Raw genomic sequence first — 20385 nt, 5'->3', positions numbered from 1 at the left:
ATCTTTTCAAATAACAAATTTTATTTTTGAAATAAAAGTTTATTATCCCAGAGAATTCTGAAAATATTTTTGTTTTCATACAGGTTGAAATGACTTAAATTTTAGTAAATATTAGTGAATGTTGAGGTCCTCTATAGGAATGAGTTTCTTATATTGAAAACCTGGTACCTTATTGAAGGTAGATGAGGTGAAAGTAATGGAATGTTCTGTTGTTAAAGATTTCTGTAGACTGAAATAATTTTTAGTATGTAGTGATCTCTTGGACTCATTTGGATTAATTTTATTTCTAGTTTTTTCAGTCCTTTAAATTCATGGTAAATTTGTTATAAGATAGTCTGATAAGGAAGTAACCAGTAACTAAGGTAACAGAGGAAAGCAGTATTACCTTTTCTATGGATAATCCTGAGAGTCATTTTGTAGTAAAATTTCAGTTATCAGGACTCTGTCTTTTTTTTTTTTAAAGTTAGGACTCTGTCTTAATATTGGTTTGTGAACTGTTTTTGCTTAATGTGCCTCTTCCTGTATGTTAATGATGAATCAGTCACAGATTTTTTTCTCTTTTTTTATCCCCCATAATATTGAGGTAAGATAGTAGATGGTGGTACTATTTATTGAAATTGGGAACCCTGAAATAAAGCAAATTTTTATGTGTGTTTATGTAGGGGTATCACCAATTCCTTTTTTGTATTCGTTATTTTTGAGAGATGTGAGATAAGCACGTGGAAATGTCAAGTAGGTAGTTGGATATATGGATCAGGACTCAGAAGAATAGTCTCTGAGTAAATGTGAATCATGTTAGTAAGTTAGCTGTCTGGGGAAAGAATGTAGAGTGTGATGAGAAGGTGACCCAAGTCCATTTCCTAAGGATCTACAATGTTTCATCAATACTGAAAAAGAACAAAAATAATGAAATTGTGATACCACAGAATCCATAGACTATTTCCTATTTAAATAGGAAAAAGTTGTCAACTGCAACATCAAGTAAGATAAGGCCTGATGGATCTGTTAGCAAAATAGACATCATTGGTGACTATTTGTTACTCATGGGTTGTTTTAGAAGAAAGATGCTATGTCCAGGGCTCCTAGGTGGCTCAGTCAGTTAAGCATCTGACTTTGGCTCAGGTCATGGTGTCAGGGTCCTGGGATCAAGCCCCATGTCAGGTTCCCCACTCAGCAGGGGATCTGTTTGTCCCTGTCTCTCTGCTGCCCCCCACCCCCCGCTAGTGCTCTCTCTCTCTCTCAAATAAATAAATAAAATCTTTAAGAATAAAGCAAGAAAACCCTCCAAAAAAGAAAGATGCTATGTCCAGTTTAAGATGGCAACATAAGAAGATCCTGAACTCATCTCCTCCCATGGACACACTAAATATATAATTACAGATGGCATAATTCTTGCTGAAAAAGAACTGAAAACCAGCTGAACAGCTTCCTCTATAATGAGATATAAAAGTGCCACATTGAGACAAATAGGAGAGGTAGAGTTGAGGTCTGGCCAAAACCCCATCCCTGGTACAGCAACAAACAATAGTGAGGGGTCTCAGAAGCTCAGAGCCTCTCCCTTTTGAATGAAGGGTTTGTGCCCCACATTGGGCATCCCAACCCTTGGGACATGCACTAGAGAGACAAGGTCCCCAGAACATCTGGCTTTGGGAACCAATGGCACTTAAACCCAGGAGACCAGGGGGTCTGTGGGGATCTGAGATGCTCCTTTAAAGGGGTTTGCTGATGGACTCATTTATCCTGGGAGCCAGCACAAAGCAGTTTGAGAGATGCGTGGATTATATGTGAAGGTGATTCAGTTGCTAATCTTAGAAAGTCTGCTGGAGGGGCAGGGATTAGTTGGGATTTTCCTCCAGGATAGAAATGATGGAGAACACCATGTTTTGCATTCTTCCATTACTTAGCATAGGTGGTATGTGGATACAACCTTGCTAAAGTCAAGGACAAGTGTTCTCTGGCATTGCTAAACTGTGCACATCCCCCACAGCAAGTTGCTCGACATTACTAATCATCAGGGAAATGCAACTCAGAACCACAGTGAGATATCTCATACCTGTCAGAATGCTATTATCAAAAAGAGAAGATGTAATGTGTTGGAGAGATGATGTTGATAAGGTAATCTCATACATTCTTGGTGGGAATGTAAACTGGGATAGTCACTATGGAAAACAGTATGGAGTTTCCTCAGATTAAAAATAAAACTACCATATTATCCTACTATTCCAGTTCTGGGTATTTATTCAAAGGAAACAAAACACTAATTCAGAAAGATACATGCACCCCTATCCCCTATGTCCATTGCATTGTTATTTATAATGGCCAAGATAACAGAATCAACCTAAGTGTCATCTATGGATGAATGGATAAAGAGGATGTGAGATACATCTATATATATATATCACACTTTGGAATACTGCTGAGCCATAAAAAAGAAGGAAATCTTGTAATTTCTGACAACATGGATAGACATTGATGGTATTATACTAAGTAAGTAAAAGACAAATTTCACTTGTAAGTGGGATCTATAAAACAAATGAGTGAAGCAGAATGCATAGATACAGAGAAAAGGTAGATTATTGAAGGGGAGGGGATTTGGGGTGTAGGCAAAAAGTATGAAGAAGGTCAATTATGTGGTGATGGATGGGAGCTAAACTTACTTTGGTGTTCATATTTGTAGTGTATGCAAGTATCAAATATTTGGTGTATACCTGAATCTAATATAATGTTATATACCAGTTTTACCTGGTTAAAAAAAGAGAGGGGGAAAAAAGAGGCTAATCAAATAATGCTGGGTCATTTACTTTTTTGTGGGGTAGGGGGTCATTTACTTGTAGATTTTTCTTTTTTGGTCATTTACTTCTTAATAAGTTTATTTTAAAATTTATATACAGTAAATTTGACTCATTTTCATGTATGTTTCTGAGTTTAGACAGTTTCATAGAGCTGTGTAACCACAACCAAAATCAAGATATTGAATAGTCCATCACCCTCCAAAATTCCCATTGCTTCCTCTTTTTAATTCACCCCACCTGTAACCTAACCTCTGACAATTGCTAAATCCAACGCCATACCTTATAATTTTACCTTTGCTATAATGCTACATCAATGGAATCATACAGTATGTAGCCTTTTCGTTTTTTTTTTTCAGTAATGTATTTGAGATTCATTCATGTTGTTAAATGTATCAAATAGATCATTCCTTTTCATTGCTAATTAATATTCCCCTTCCTCTATTTCTTTCCCCTGGAAAATAGTGATACAAATTCTTTCCCTATGGTTTTGCATTTTTCAGTGTGTCATATACATGTAGTTGTAAAACATTTAGCTTTTTGGGTCTGGATTCAATGCATTTAAGATTTAACCATGTTCTTGAGAGTATCAATAGCTCTTCCTTTTTATTGATGAGTATTCTTTCTCCACTTACCAATTGAAAGACATCTGAATGATTCCAGTTTTTGACAATTACAGGCAAAGCTTCTATACACAATCATGTCTGTAATTTTGTATTAACATAAGTTTCCAAATATCTCAGGTAATATATTCCTGTTTTCTGACCTCCATGATTTCTTATGAGAAATCTGCAGTTATTCAATTTGATGTTTATATAATATGTTTGTTTTCTCTCATTGCTTTCCAGACTTTCCCCCCTTTTCTCTTTTGTTTTAAAGTAGATTAATTAATATATGCCTTGGGGTGGTTTTCTTTAATTTTACCCTTTTGAGGTTCACTAAGCTTCTTTAAATTGTAAATTTATATAATTCACCCAATTTGGGAGATTCTTAGCCATTAAAAGAAAAATAGCTTTATTGAAACACAATTCACATACCATACAGTTCACCCATTTAATATGTACAGAGCAGGGTCCAAGTTGGTGGTGTGGGAAGATCCTAAATTCTCCTCCTCTCACAGACACACCATATTTACAAATAGGTATGGATCATTTCTCTCTGCAAAAGATTTGAGAACTTGATGGAATCCTCCCCACAACAAAAAATAAAAGGATCAAGACAGATAGGAGAATCAGAGACAAGGTCTTACAAAAAACCTCAACCCCCAGCACAGCAACACGCAGTAGGGAAGGATCTCACCAGACTGGTGCTTCTCCCTGAGGAGCAAGGGGTTGGTGCCTTACATTATGCACTCTGTCCCCTGGTATCTGCACTGGAAGGATGAGTGCCCAGAATATCGGGCTTTGAAAACCAGTGGGACTGATGTTTGGGGGTGCCAAATTGCTGTAGAACACTGAGATTCTTTTAGGGCTGGTAGTTGGCCCTGCTTGCCTCAAGACCCAGAGAAAAAAACAGCAGTTCCCAAAGTGCCTAGATTATATGTGAGAGAGATTCATTTATGTATTTGGGGGCATCTTCTGGAAAAGGAGACAGTCCAGACGTTCCCTAGAGAGAAAGATGCTGGTGGATGCCACTGTTGTGCTCTCCACATAGCCTGCTAGCACAGGTGGACCAGTTCAAATGCAGCACCCTTCCACCACCTTGCTGGGCCAGGCAGGGGTGAGCAGTTATGACACCTGCTGAAACTGGAGGAAGCATGGATTGTTGGATTACTACCCAGTTTCCTTCCTGGGGTGGGCAAGTATGAATGATCATGGAGTTCTCCTGCTCCCTAGCTAAAGTCTTCAAGCACAGGTGGTCATGACATTTACCCACACCCTGCCTGGACTGGTGAGTGTGAGTTGTCACAGCATCCTCCAGTTCCCAGCCTGAAGCCTGTGTGTGTGTGCACAAAGGCTCTCTCTGAATGGTTGAAGCCTGTAGGTGCCTGCAGACATGTTTCCCACATTTGCCTTCTGAAGCCTGCAAGTGTGTCCCACCCACTACACTCTCCAGCTGCCTTGCTAAAGCCACTAGGAGCATGAAATCCACACAGGGATCACCACTTGATTGCCTGGTCCTGGTGGCCAAGAGGGCTGGAATTTAAGAGCTCCATGGAATTGTAACAATTGGAAAGACAGCACTTGTCAGGCCCCAGGGCACTACACATAGAGCAGAATGAAACACAACCCCAGTCTTCCTGTATAAAAGCCCATTTACCTGGCCTGTACCTTCAGCCTAAGGAAAAGGCTTCTGGTTACCCACATATCTAGAGGCTAAGGGGCATCTCCAGGGAATGTAAGCAGGAAGGCACCATCTTGCACACCCCTTTGGCCTTGCTACAACTTGACAAGACTTCCCAGAAAAGAGCTTATACACTTATCTGGAGCCCTCAGTTTTGCAACTGTAATCCAGGGGACACCTCCAGATCTCCTGGTCCGGAAGCCAACAGGGATTATGGTTATGGCCCCACAGAACTGTATATATTTACATACATTAAAAACTGCCTGAGCATCTGGCTTCGTGCTAATTGAAGTTCATCCACTTGGATTATTGACAGGTCTTGACATACTCTCAGCAATGGGGGCATATCAAGAATAAATCAGGTGGTTTAGACGGCCATAAAGGTGCAAGAGACAACTAAGAGCTAGGGCAAGTTTGAACAAGAAGGATCATCACCTGCTCAAGGCCACTTCTTCAAGGCTGAGAGAAGTGGCTGTTACACCTAATACATAGAAATACACACATAGAAAAGTAAAATGAGGATACAGAGAAATATGTTCCAAATGAAAGTAAGGGACAAAACCTCAGAAAAAGACCTAATATTATGGAGATAAGGAACCTATGTGATAAAGAATTTAAAGTAATGTTCACAAAGATGCTCACTGATTTTGGGAGAAGAATGGATGAACACAGAACTTCAGCAAAGATAGAGAAAACAAAGTACCAAACAGAAGTCACAGAGCTGAAGACTACATTAACTGCACTGAAAAATACATGAGAGTGGTTCAATAGCAGACTAGATAAAATAGAAGGACAGATCAGTAAGCTGGAAGGTGAAGCAATGGAACTCACCTGGATGGAGCAGGAAGAAGAAAACACAATAAAAATAAATATGAAGATAGCTTAAGAGACCTCTGGCAGAACATCAGTCAGAATAACATTCACATTAAAGGGGTCCCAGAAGGAGAAGAGAGTTAGAAAAAGGGGCAGAAAACTTATTTGTAGAAATAATGGCTAAACATTCCCCTAATGTAGGGAAGGAAACAGACATCCAGGTCCAAGAATCCCAGAAAATTCCAAGTAGGAAAAAAAAACAGAGCCACACCAAGACACATTATAACTAAAATATCAAAAGTTAGATATGAAATATTAAAAGCAGCAAGAGAAAAACAACTTGTTACATACAAAGGAAATCTCATAAGGCTATCAGCAGATTTCTCAGCTCAACTCCCTTGAAAGCAGAAGGGAATTTCAAAGTGACATATTCAGAGTGCTGAAAGGAAAAAAATAATCCAAGTAAGAATACTTTACCCAGGAAGATTATCGTTGCAGCTTTGAAGGAAAGATAGTGTGCCAGACAAGCAAAAGCTAAAGGAGTTCCTCACTACTAAATCAGCCTTACAAGAAATATCAAAGGGACTTCTTTACTCTGAAAAGAAATCCAGTCGTTAATAACAAGAAAACATACAAAAGTAAAAATCTCATTGGAAAAGATAAATATAGATTTAAGGTAATGGTTAAGTCACTTACAAACTTCTATGAAGATTAAAAGGAAATAAAGTAGTAAAATTAACTAAGGGCACCCGGGTGGCTCAGTTGGTTAAGCGACTGCTTTCGGCTCAGGTCATGATCCTGGAGTCCCGGGATCGAGTCCCACATCGGGCTCCCTGCTCAGCAGGGAGTCTGCTTCTCCCTCTGACCTTCTTCCGTCTCGTGCTCTCTATCTCTCATTCTCTCTCTCTCGAATAAATAAATAAAATCTTTAAAAAAATAAAATTAACGAAAACTACAATCATTAGTTATGGGATTTATAAAATAAAAAAATGTAAAATATGACATCAAAACCATAAAATGTGGGGAGTAAAAATGTAGTTATGGAATGTGTTCAAATGTAAGTTGCTATCAACTTAAAATAGACTGTTATATACATAGGATCATATGTGTGAACCTCATGATAATCACAATGCAAGATCCGATAAAGGAAGTTTTCACCTTTTAATGTTTGTGAGGACTGGTCCTAGGCTCCCAGGGAAGCTATACTTTAATATTTACCAAGGTCAAAATGATTTGGCAAAACCTCAAAGTATGGGTTCTATTTCTGGCCCAATCACACATCATACATCTCCTGCATTAAAGAAAATAACCAAAAAGGAGCATTCTAAACACAAAAGTTAAGAGAAAGTAAGAAACTTCCTTGGTTCCCATAAGATTAAAGTCATACAGCCCAGCATATACTAGAAGCTTAAGGTCTACAACTTTATGAAATGTGTAATAATTTGTAACTGTTTATGTAAAAAAATGTATATACCCTACACTAAATGTTCCCATACTGAAGCACTCTCTTCTTTATGAAGAAGATTGTGTATACCAGACAGTCTTAACCTGAGCTTGAATAAAACTGTTTTGTTTTTTGTTATTTTTAGAAATTCTAAAAGGGTTGCTCATTTTGTGTAAATAGAAAACACAAAATGTAGGGTGGGGAGTAAAAGTGTATAGTTATGGAATGTGTTCAAATATAAGTTGCTATCAACTTAAAATAGACTTTTACATAGAATCATACATGTGAACCTCCTGATAACCACAGTGCAAAATTTTATAATAAATACACTAAAGAAAGTAGAAAAGGAATCTACACATTAACACTAAAGAAAGTCATCAAACCACAAGGAAATAAAGAGAAAAAGAAGAAAGGAACATAGGGGAACTACAAAAACAACCAGAAATCTTGGAACAAAATGAAATGGCAATAAGTACGTACCTATCAATAATTACTTTAAATGTAAATGAACTAACTCCTCCAATCAAAAGAAATAGAGTGACTGAATGTGTTAAAAAAACAAAAACAAAACAAATCAAAAAGACATGTCTACATACTTCCCATGAGAGATTTACTTCAGAAGTATGGACACACAGACAAAGTGAAAAGATAGGAAAATATTTTTTCATGGAAATGGAAATGAAAAGAAAGGTGGTATAGCTACACTCATATAAGACGAAAGAGACTTTGAAACAAAGACTATAGTGAACAACAAAGAGAGACTCTCTATGATGATAAAGCGGTCAAGAAAATCTAATACTTATATATGCACCCAAGGTAGGAGCACCAAAATATGTAAAAGCAAATGGTAACAGAGAGAAATTATTAAATGAAGAAATTGACAGCAATACAATAATAGGGATTTTAACATACCAGTTACATCAATGGAAAAATTATATCCAGACATATATGAACCTTGTTTCAGTAAGAAAACGTTGGTCTTCAATGATCATTAGACTAGATGGACTTAATAGATATATACAGAACATTCCATCCAAAAGCAGCAGAATACACATTCTTCTGAAGTGCACATAGAACATTCTCCCAGATATATTTCATAATAGGCTACAAAAGAAGTCTCAATAAATTCAAGAAGAATAATATGAAGCATCTTTTCTGACCACAGTGATATGAATCTAAAAATTAATTACAAGAAGAAAACTGGAAAAACTACAAATGCAGGGTGAGTAAACAACATGTTACTGGACAACTACAGGCTCATAGAAAAAAGGAGAAATAAAAAAAATAGAGATAAATGAAAACAGAAATACTACATACCAAAACTTGTCAGATGCAGCAAAGAACTAAGAAGGAAAGTCATAGCAATAAAGGCCTACCCCAAGAAACAAGAGAAATCTCAAGTAAACAATTTAACTTTATACCTAAACTAGAAAAAAAATCCCAAAGTTAGTAGAAGGAAGGAAATAATAGAGGAAATAAGTGAAATAGAGACTAAAAAGACAGTACTGAAGATCAATTAAATTAAGAGCTGATTCTTTGAAAAGATAAAATAAATTAAAACTTTAGACTTGCCAACAAAAAACAAGAGGGCTCAAATAAGTAAAATCAGAAATGAAAGAAAAGCTACAAGTGATAACAGAAATACAAGGGTCATAAGAGATTATTATGAAGAATTATAATAAGACCAGCTTTAACCTGAAAACAACACCAGACACATAGACTTAAAAAATATATATATTATAGGCCAATATCCCTAATGAAATGAGATGCGAAAAACCTCAGCCAAATATTAGAAAATGAATTCAACAATACACTAAAAGGATTATATGGGGTGTGTGGGTGGCACAGTTGATTGAGCATCTGATTCCTGGTTTCTGCTCTGGTCATGACTGAGCCCTGCGTCCAGCTCCATGCTCAGTGCAGAGCCTGCAACACTCTCTCTCCCTCTCTATCTGCCTCTCTCTCTTATAAATAAATAAATAAATAAATAATCAATTTTTGAGACGCCTGGGAGGCTCAGTTGGTTGGGGTCAAACACCATGTTGGACTCCCCACTCGGGGAGTCTGCTGGTGCCTCTGCCCCTCCCCTTGCTCGTGCTCTCTTAAATAAGTAAAATCTTTTAAATAAAGGATTATCCATCATGACCACGTGGAATTGATTCCAAGGATGCATGGATGATTCAACATCTACAAATAAATCAACATGATAATCTGCATTAACATAATGAAAGATAAAAATCATATCCTCTCAGTAGATGCAGAAAAAGCATTTGACAAAATTAAACATTCATCTATGATAATTCTGAACAGCATGGGTGTAGAGGGAATGTACCTCTATATGATAAAGGCCATATATGACCAATTCACAGCTAATATTTAACAGTGAGAAGTTGAAAGCTTTTCCCTTAAGATCAGGAATAAGACAAAGATGCCTATTATCCTTACTTTTATTCAACATGGTATTGGAAATTCTAACCACAGCAAGTAGGTGCATAAAAGAAATAAAAGCATTCATATTGGTAAGAAAGAAGTGAAACTGTCACTGTTTGCAGATGACATGACGCTATATATAGAAAACCCTAAAGACTCCACCACAAAACTATCAGAGCTGATAAGAAAGAAATCAAGGAAACATCCATTTTCAGTTGCATCAAAATGAATAAAATAGGAATAAATATAACAAAGGAGGTGAAGATCTGTACACTGAAAAATAGCAAGTATTGATGGAAGAAATTGAAGAAGAAACAAATAAATGGAAAGATTCTGTGCTCATGGATTGGAGGAATTAATATTATTTAACTGTCCAAACTACCTCAAATAAACTACAGATTCAGTGTAGTCCCTATTAAAATTATACTGAAATTTTTTACAGAACTAGAACATTTTAAATAATTCTAGGATTCATATAGAACCACAAAACCCTGATAGCTAAAACAGTCTTGAGAAAGAACAAAGCTGGATGTATCCTGCACCCTGATTTTATCTATTTATTTATTTAATTTTTAAAAAAAGAGAGAACGAGTGGTGGGGAGGGGCAGAGGGAGAGAGAGAAAGAAGCAGACTCACCGCTGAGCAGAAAGCCCAATGCAGGGCTTGATCCCAGGACCCGGAGATCATGACCTGAGCCGAAGGCAGATGCTTAACAGACTGAGCCAGCCAGGTGCCCCCATGCATCCTAATTTTAAAATGTATTGCGGGGCACCTGGGTGGCTCAGTTGTTAAGCGTCTGCCTTCGGCTCAGGTCATGATCCCAGGGTCCTGGGATCGAGCCCCGCATTGGGCTCCCTGCTCAGCAGGAAGCCTGCTTCTCCCTCTCCTCTCTGCTTGTGCTCTTTCACTCTCTCTGTCTCTCTCTCTCAAATAAATAAATAAAATCTTAAAAAAAACTGTGTTGCAAAACTAATCAAAACAGTATGGTATTGGCATAAAAACAAACACATTGATCAATGGAATAGAATAGTGAGTCCAGAAGTGAAAACACCAGTAGTCAATTTATTTATGACAAAGGTGGCAATAATATACAATGGGGAAAATGCAGTCTCTTTAATAATAGTGTTGGAAAAACTTAACAGCTACATCCAAAGAATGAAAGTGGAACATGCTCCTACACTATATACAGAATTAACTCAAAATGGAATAGAAATTTAGCTATAAGACCAGACACATAAAAAATCCTAGAAGAAAACTTAGATGGTAATCTCTTTGATCAGTCAGTTTTAGCAATATGTTTTTTGGATGTGACTCCAAAGGCAAGGGAAGCAAAAGCAAAAATAAACAGATGGGACTACTTCAAACTAAAAAGCTTCTGCACAGCAAAGGAAAACCAACAAAAAATGAAAAAAAAAAAGCAACTTACTGAAAGGAAAACATGTTTGAAAATCATATAAGTGGTAAGGGGTTAATAACCAGAATACGGAAAGAACTCCTACAACTCAATTACAAAAAAACCAAACCAAAGCAAACCAAAACAAAAGTTTTAAAAAATTGGCAGAGAAGCGTGCCTGGCTGGCTTGGTCAATAGATCATGTGACTCCTAATTTTGGGGTTTTAAGTTCAAGCCCCATGTTGGGTTTAGAAGATTACTTAAAAAATAAAATCTTAAAAAATTTTAAACAATGGGTCAAGGATCTCAATAGACATTTTAACAAAGAAGACATACTAATGGCCAAAAGGTATATGAAAATATTCTCAATGTCACTAATTTATCAGGAAGATGCAAATCAAAACTATACAGATAATACCTAACACCTGTGGAAATGTCTGTTATCAAAAAGATACCCAGTGTTGGGGAGAATGTGGAAAAAACAACAAAACTTTGTTTTATTCATTTTGATGCAACTGAAAATGGATGTTCATATGTTTTTTGGTGGGAATATATGTGGGTGTGGCATCTATGGAAAATAGTATTGAGTTTTCTCAAAAAATTAAAAATAGGGCTACTGTAGGTAGGCTCCAGCAATTGCAGTACTGGGTAACATTGAAAAAAATGAAAATATTAATTCAAAAAGGTATTTCCACTTCTGTGTTTACTGCAGCATTATTTAAATAGCCAAGAGATGGAAACAACCTAAGTGTCAATTGATGATGAATGAATAAACAAGAAGTCATGTATTTATGTATGAATACACACACACACACACACACTCCACACACACACACACACACACACACACGAGAATATTATTCATAAAAAATGAATGAAATCCTATCATTTGCAACTGCATGGATTTACCTTCAGGGTATTATGCTAAATGAAATAAGTCAGACATAGAAAGACTAATACTGCATGATTTTATGTACATGTACAATAAAAATAAAACAAAACACAGATTCATAATACAGAGAACAGATTGGTGGTTGCCAGAAGGTTAGGGCACTGGAGAGGTGTAATTGAAGGAAATTAAGAAGTACCAACTTCCAGTTTTAAAACAAATAAGTCATGTGTATATGATGTATATAGTCAGTAACATTGTATTAAATATGTAAGGTGGTAGATGGTAACTAGACTTATTTTGGTGGCCATCTTGCAGTGTATGCAAATGTGAATTCATTGTGTTGTACACCTGAAAATAATGTAATATTGTATGTCAGTTATCTCAAAAAACTAAAATGCTCCTACACAGCAGAATATTAGAATATTTACAGATATGCACAGCTATCACCACAGTTTTAGAACTTTATCACATCATAAAGAAACATTTTTCTTTATCTGTTACCCCCATTTCCTTATCCCATACCCCTAAGCAACAGCTAGTTTATTTTCTGTCTCAATAGATTTTTCTCTTTTCCAAATTTATATAGATGGGTTTGCCATTATTTATTTAAATAATTCTTTCTGTATCTCTCTTTTTCTGGGATGTTAATTATATGGAATTTAGATTTTTCTCACATTCCATATGTCTCTGAGGCTCTGTTCATTTGCTTTTAACCATTTTTCATTTTCTTCCTTACTCTTGTTCTAGTAATCCTAACCTTCAGATTTTGAACAATATTTTTCAGGTAAATGGTCTTCAAATGGTTGATGAGCCAATGGAAGAGGGAGAAGCAGGTTCTTGCGAAGTAAGTAATTTCATTAACCCATTATGCTACATTTTTAAAATATAAAGAAAGAGAATAATGGGAAAGGAGAAAAATCATCTGTTAAAGAAATTTATTTAGGTAAGTTGATAATAAGCAAATTCAATTATTAATAAAACAATAGTTTAAAATATAGGACAGTTTTTTGTCAGAAATTTTTACATGGAAACTTTTTTAAACAACTTTATTGAGGTATAATTTATATGCCATGAAATTCACCTATCTTAAGTGTAATGATGAATGAAATTTTTACTTGCTAGTATATGAGTAACTGGGTTACTTAAATACAGAATCCTCTGAATTAAACTAAATAAAATTACCTTCAACTTTGGGGTAGAAAAGAGATCTAATGTAGAAATATTTAACCAGAGGACATTTAAAATCCATATCCTGGCTCTGAAAAAGTATTACATCTAAATTATACCAGAATTTTCTAACTAGTTTTATTTTACTTTTTAAGATTATTTATTTGACAGAGAGAGAGAGCATAAGCACAAGCAGGGGCAGCAGGAGAGAGAGGGAGAAGCAGGCTCCCCAATGAGTAGGGAGCCCGATGCAGGACTCAATCCCAGGACTCTGGGATCATGACCTGAGCTGAAGGCAGATGGCTAAACGACTGAGCCACCCAGGTGCCCTTCTAATTAGTTTTAAAGACCACTTAGCAAGGGAGAGGAAAAGATGGCAGAAGAGTAGGGGGCTCTATTTGAACCAGTCTCATGAATTGAGCTGGATATCTACCAGACCACTCTGAACACCCAGGAAATCAGCCTGAGATGTAAGAAGATAGCTCTGGATCTCTACAAACAGAATATTGCAGGCAGCTGGATTCCAGGTACGAAGCAGGGAGCCATTATTCGGCGGGCAGATATCAGAGGATAAATGGCGGGGGGACAGAGCCAAGCCATTGGGATCCTACACCGCCGGTGAACAAGAGCCACCTGCACTGGAGACAGGGCACAGACTTGTAGACCAGTAGCGATGGGGAAAGGACTTTAGGGCAGCCTGCTGGATGGAAACCTGGACTAGCAGGGCCCCGTGTGCAAACTGGCGGCGGCTGACGGTTTTAGAAGCACAAAGGGCAGAGACGTGCTCTGACTTGGAGGCGAGGACTGGGAGTGCTGCTGAGGGGCACACACCCAGGATGTTGCAGTTTATAGCAGCACACACAGAAACGGAGATAGTGCAGCCTGGAGAGCTCACTGAAGAACAGACCGCGATCTCTCTGCTCTAAGGCGGAGGGTTGGAAATGATCTCTTCTGCTTTGACTCCTGGAAGAGATGCGGAAAGCCACCAGGGAAAGCTGCCAGAGAACAAAAGCCCCCCAGAACAGGTTTTCACTGAGCGCATCCCCCACCACAGGGGGCAGGGCAACTCTGACCATACAGGGTTGCCTGAGTAACAGCACAGCAGGCCCCTCCCCCAGAAGACAGGCTGGGAAAACAAGAGGCCAACAACCCTAAGGTCCCTAGAAAACAGGTGTAACTTGCTTGGGTTGTGGTCAATAATTTGGACTCTATACATTCCCTCAACCACCCCTCAACGGTATGACTAAGAGGAGGAACCCCCAAAATAGGAAAGACTCAGAGACTATGACTTATGCCACAGATTTACAAATTAATTCAGATATAACCAAGATGTCAGAGATGGAATTCAGGCTAGCAATTGTGAAGACAGTAGCTAGAATGGAGAAATCAATGGCAACATAGAGTCTCTAGGGGCAGAAATGAAAGCTGAATTTGTAGAACTTAAAAATGCTATCAATGAGATCCAATCTAATCTAGATAATCTAACACCTAGGGTAAGCGGGGTGGAAAAATGAATTAGTAATCTAGAAGACCAAATAATAGACAAGAAGGGAAAAGGGGAGGACAGGGAAAAATAACTCAGAATCCATGAAAATAGAATCAGAGAAATAAGTGACACCATGAAATGTTCCAATGTCAGAATTATTGGAATGCCTGACGGGGTGGAGAGAGAGAGGACTAGAAGATATATTTGAGCAAATCGTAGCTGAGAACTTCCCTATCTGGGGAATGAAACAAACATTTGTGTCCTAGAGGCAGAGATGACCCCTCCCAAGATCAAGGAAAACAGGCCAACACCCCAGCATGTATTAGTAAAACTTGTAAATCTTAGAACCAAGGAAAGCATCTTAAGGGCAGTTAGGGGGAAGAGATTCATTACATACAGATGGAGGAACATCAGAATAATGTCAGACCTATCCACAGAGACCTGGCAAGCCAGAAAGGCCTGGCAAGACATATTCAGGGTAGTAAACGAGAAGAAAATGCAACCAAGAATACTTTATCTGGCAAGGCTGTCATTTAGAATGGATGAAGAGATGCAGAACTTCCAAGACTGGCAGAAACTGAAAGAATATATGACCACTAAGCTGGCCCTGCAAGAAATATTAAGGGGGGTTCTATAAAAGGAGAAAGACCCCAAGAGTCATATACAACAGAAATTTACAGGGACAATTCTATAAAAACAAGGTCTTCATAGGCAAAACGATAACAATAAACTCATATCTTTCAATAATCACTCTCAATGTGAACGGCCTAAATGCTCCCATAAAATGCCACAGGGTTGCAGATTGGATAAAAAGACAGGACCCATCCATATGCTGTCTACAAGAGACTCACTTTGAACTTAAAGATACATCCAGACTGAAAGTGAAGGGATGGAGATCCATCTTCCACGCCAATGTACCTCAAAAGAAAGCTGGGGTAGCAATTCTTATATCAGACAAATTAGATTTTAAGCTAAAGACTGTAGTTAGAGACACAGAAGTTCACTCTATCATTCTTAAAGGGTCTATCCAACAAGAAGATCTAACAGTTGTAAATATCTATGCTCCCAACATGGGAATAGCCAACTACATAAGCCAACTGTTAACCAAAATAGTCATGTTGATAACAATACGTTAATTGTAGGAGACCTCAATATTCCATTCTCAGCAAGAGACAGATTAAGCAGAAAATCAAAAAAAGAAACAAGAGTTTTGAATGACACACTGGACCAGATGGAACTCATAAATATATACAGAACATTCCACCCTAAAGCAACAGAATACTCATTCTTCTTGAGCTCGCAGAGAACTTTTTCCAGAATAGACCACATACTGGGTCACAAATCAGGTCTCAACTGATACCAAAAGATTGAGATTATTTCCTGCATATTTCTCAGACCACAATGCCTTAAAACTGGAACTGAATTACAAGAAAAAGTTTGGCAGAAATACAAACATTGGAAGCTAAAGACCACTCTGCTCAAAAATGTTTGGGTCAACCAGTAAATCAAAGAAGAACTTAAACAATTCATGGAAACCAATATGAACGAAAACACATCGGTCCAAAACCTATGGGATACTGCAAAGGCGGCCCTAAGGGGGAAATACATAGCCATGCAAGCCTCACTCAAAGATTAGAAAAATCCTGAATTCACCAACTAACTACACCTTAAAGAACTAGAGAAAAAGCAACAAACGATGCCTAAGCCATGCATTAGAAGAGAAATAATTAGGATTAGAGCAGAGATCAATGAATTAGAAACCGAAAACACAGTAGATCAGATCAACGAAACTAGAAGCTGGTTCTTTGAAAGAATTAATAAGATCCATAAACTACTGGCCAGACTGACCCAAAAGAAAATGGAAAGAACCCAAATTAATAATTTTATGAATGAAAGGGGAGAGATCATGACTAACACCAAGGAAATAGAAACAATTATTAGAAATTATTATCAACAACTACATGCCAATAAGCTGAGCAATCTGGATGAAATGGATGCCTTCCAGGAAACCTATAACCTCCCAGGACTGAAACAGGAAGAAATTGACAACCTGAACATACCAATAATCAGTAATGAGATTGAAGCAGTGATCAAAAACCTCCCAAAAAACAAGATTCCAGGGCCTGATTGATTCCCTGGGGAATTCTGCCAATCATTCAAAGAAGAAATAATACCTAGGGTCCTGAAGCTGTTTCAAAAAATAGAAACAGAAGGAAAGCTTCCAAACTCATTCTAAGAGGCCAGCATTACCTTAATCCCCAAACCAGGCAAAGACCCCATCAAAAAGGTGAATTTCAGATTGATATCCCTGATGAATATGGATTCCAAAGTGCTCAACAAAATCCTAGCTAATAGGATCCAACAATACTTTAAAAGGGTCATCCACCACTACCATGCGGGATTTATCCCGGGATGGAAGTGTCATTCAACATTCGTAAATCAGTCAATGTGAGAGAACACGTTAATGAGAGGAGGGAGAACCATATGTCCTCTCAATTGATGCAGAAGAAGCATTTGACAAAATACAGCATCCTTTCCTGACTAAAACTCTTCAGAGTATAGGGATAGAGGGAACATTCCTCTAGTTCATAAAATCCATCTATGAAAAACCCACAGTGAATATCATCCTCAATGGGGAAAAGCTGAGAGCCTTTCCCTTAAGATCAGGAGCATATCAAGGATGCCCCCTCTCTCCACTATTGTTCAACATAGTACAAGGAGTCCTAGCAACAGCAGTCAGACAACAAAAAGAAATAAATTTTATTAAAATTGGCAAAGAAGAAGTCAAAATCTCTCTTTTCACAGATTACATGATACTTTATGTGGAAAACCCAAAGACTCCATCCTCAAATTATTAGAACTCATACAGCAATTCAGTAATGTGGCAGGATACAAAATCAATGCACAGAAATCAGTTGCTTTCTTTTTTTTTTTAAAGATTTTATTTATTTATTTATTTGAGAGAGAGAGAATGAGATAGAGAGAGAGCACGAGAGGGGAGAGGGTCAGAGGGAGAAGCAGACTCCCCGCTGCGCAGGGAGCCCGATGCGGGACTCGATCCCGGGACTCCAGGATCATGACCTGAGCCGAAGGCAGTCGCTTAACCAACTGAGCCACCCAGGCGCCCAATCAGTTGCTTTCTTATACACTAACAACACAACAGTAAAAAGAGAAACTAGAGAAATGATTCCATTTACAATAGCAGCAAATAAGAATAAACCGGAATAAACCTAACTAAAGAAGTAACAGATTTGTACACTCATGAAAGAAATTGAAGAAGACACAAAAAGATGGAAAAATATTCCATGCTCATGGATCGGAAGAATAAACATTGTTACAATGTCTGTGCTACCCAGAGCAATCTATACCTTCCATGCCATCCCGATCAAAATTCCAATGACATTTTGCAAAGTCCTGGAACAAGCAATCCTAAAATTTGTATGGAATCTGAAAAGACCCTGTATCGCCAGGGAAATGTTAAAAAAGAAAAACATGATGGGGGCATCACATTGCCTGATTTCAAGCTATATTACAAAGCAGTGATCACCAAGACAGCATGGTACTGGCACAAAATCAGTAATATAGACCAATGGAACAGAATAGAGAGCCTAGTTATGGACCCTCAACTCTATGGTCAAATAATCTTTTGACAAAGCAGGAGAAAACATGCAATGGAAAAAAAGTCTCTTCAATAAATGGTGCTGGGAAAATTGGACAGCTATATATAGAAGAATGAAATGCAACCATTCTCTAACACCATACACAAAGATAAACTCAAAATGGATGAAAGACCTCAATGTGAGGCAGGAATCCATCAAAATCCTAGAGGAGAACATAGGCAGTAACCTCTTTGACATCACCCACAGCAACTTCTTTCAAGAGACATCTCCAAAGCCTAGTGAAACAAAAGCAAAAATGAACTTTTGGAACTTCATCAAGATAAAAGGTTTCTGCACAGCAAAGGAAACAGTCAACAAAGCAAAGAGGCAACCCACAGAATGGGAGAAGATATTTGCAAATGACATTACAGATAAAGGGCTAATATCCAAGATCTATAAAGAACTTCTCAAACTCAACACTCAAAAAAACAAATAACTGAGTCAAAAAATGGGCAGAAGAAATGAACACTTCTCCAAAGAAGACATAGAAATGGCTAACAGACACATGAAAATATGTTCATCATCATCAGCCATCAGGGAAATTCAAATCAAAACCACATTGAGATATCACTTTACACCAGTTAGAATGGCAAAAATTGACAAGGCAAGAAACAACAAATGTTGGAGAGGTTGTGGAGAAAGAGGAACCCCCTTACACTGTTGATAGGAATGCAAGTTGGTACAGCCACTTTGGAAAACTGTTTGGAGGTGCCTCAAGAAATTAAATGTAGAGCTACCCTATGACCCAGCAACTGCACTCCTGGGTATTTACCCCAAAGATACAGATGTAGTGAAAAGAAGGGCCATATGCACCCCGGTGTTCCTAGCAGCAATGTCTGTTATAGCCAAACTGTGGAAAGAGTAGAGATGCCCTTCAACAGTTGAATAGATAAAGAAGATGTGGTCCTTATATACAATGGAATATTACTCAGCCATCAGAATGGAGGAATACCCAACTTTTACATCCACATGGATGGGTCTGGAGGAGATTGTGCTAAGTGAAATAAGTCAAGCAGAGAAAGTCAATTATCATATGGTTTCACTTACCTGTGGTAGATAAGGAATATGGAGGACATTAGGAGAAGGAAGGGAAAAATGAAGGGTGGGAAATTGGAGGGAGAGATGAACCATGAGAGACTATGGACTCTGAGAAACAAACTGAGGATTTTAGAAGGGAGGGGGTGGGGGGATATGTTAGCTTAGTGATGGGTATTGAGGAGGGCGTGTACTGCATGGAGTATTGGGTATTATAGGAAAACAATGAATCGTTTATCACTACATCAAAAACTAATGATGTATGGTGACTAACATAATAAAATTTAAAAAAAAAGACCATTTAGCTACTGGGCCATTTTGTGTCAGGCCTATGTACTTGTTCCTCGTTGTACAAGATCTTGTTTTACAGAAGATTCTTCTTATGGTTTTATGAAGGGTCTGCCTAAGATGTACATCCACCTTTATTTTGTTATTTCATGATTTTCATTCCAATAATTTTTGGGGGATTATGGATTGTTTAAGCTAGAAAAAGCCTCAGAGACAATATTTTGTAATAATCCGATTGTATAGTTAATTCTGTTGAGACCTGCAGTGGTTGTGATTTATACTGGATCGTCGAAGTAACAAGTAGCAGAAGTGAGACTTACGACACAGTGCTCTTCATCTTATGTCATCTGTGTATTGTGTAGACTCAAAGAAGTGAAAAATAAGAAAAGCATCATCCTTCTCTCTTTTTTTTTTTTTTTTTTACTGTTCCATGATTCATTGTTTGTTCATAACACCCAGTGCTCCATGCAGAACGTGCCCTCCTCAATACCCATCACCAGGCTAACCCATCCCCCCACCCTCCTCCCCTTCAGAAACCCCAGTTTGTTTTTCAGAGTCCATCATCTCTCCTGGTTCGTCTCCCCCTCTGACTTACTCCGCTACATTCTTCCTCTCCTGCTATCTTCTTCTTTTTCTTTTTTCTTAACATATGTTGTGTTTTTGTTTCAGAAGTACAGATCTGTGATTCAACAGTCTTACACAATTC

General features: G+C 37.8%; 1 protein-coding gene across 3 annotated transcripts in view; it reads left to right on the top strand.

The window, feature by feature from the left end:
- RPS6KA6 (ribosomal protein S6 kinase A6) overlaps nt 1-20385 on the top strand; it is a 196037-nt gene that overhangs the window by 26398 nt on the left and 149254 nt on the right. For all 3 annotated transcript variants that reach the window (XM_073880924.1, XM_073880923.1, XM_025879483.2), the window contains exon 2: nt 12829-12888. In XM_073880924.1, the coding sequence (XP_073737025.1) occupies nt 12829-12888 (60 nt within the window). The remainder of the gene's footprint in view (nt 1-12828; nt 12889-20385) is intronic.

Source organism: Callorhinus ursinus, unplaced genomic scaffold (assembly GCF_003265705.2).
Source record: "Callorhinus ursinus isolate GAN/ISIS: 27379988/994484 unplaced genomic scaffold, GSC_fseal_2.0 scaffold40, whole genome shotgun sequence".
NCBI classification, from domain to species: Eukaryota; Metazoa; Chordata; class Mammalia; order Carnivora; family Otariidae; genus Callorhinus; species Callorhinus ursinus.
Note: the sequence above shows the minus strand (reverse complement) of the source record. Positions and strands in the feature narration are given on the sequence as shown.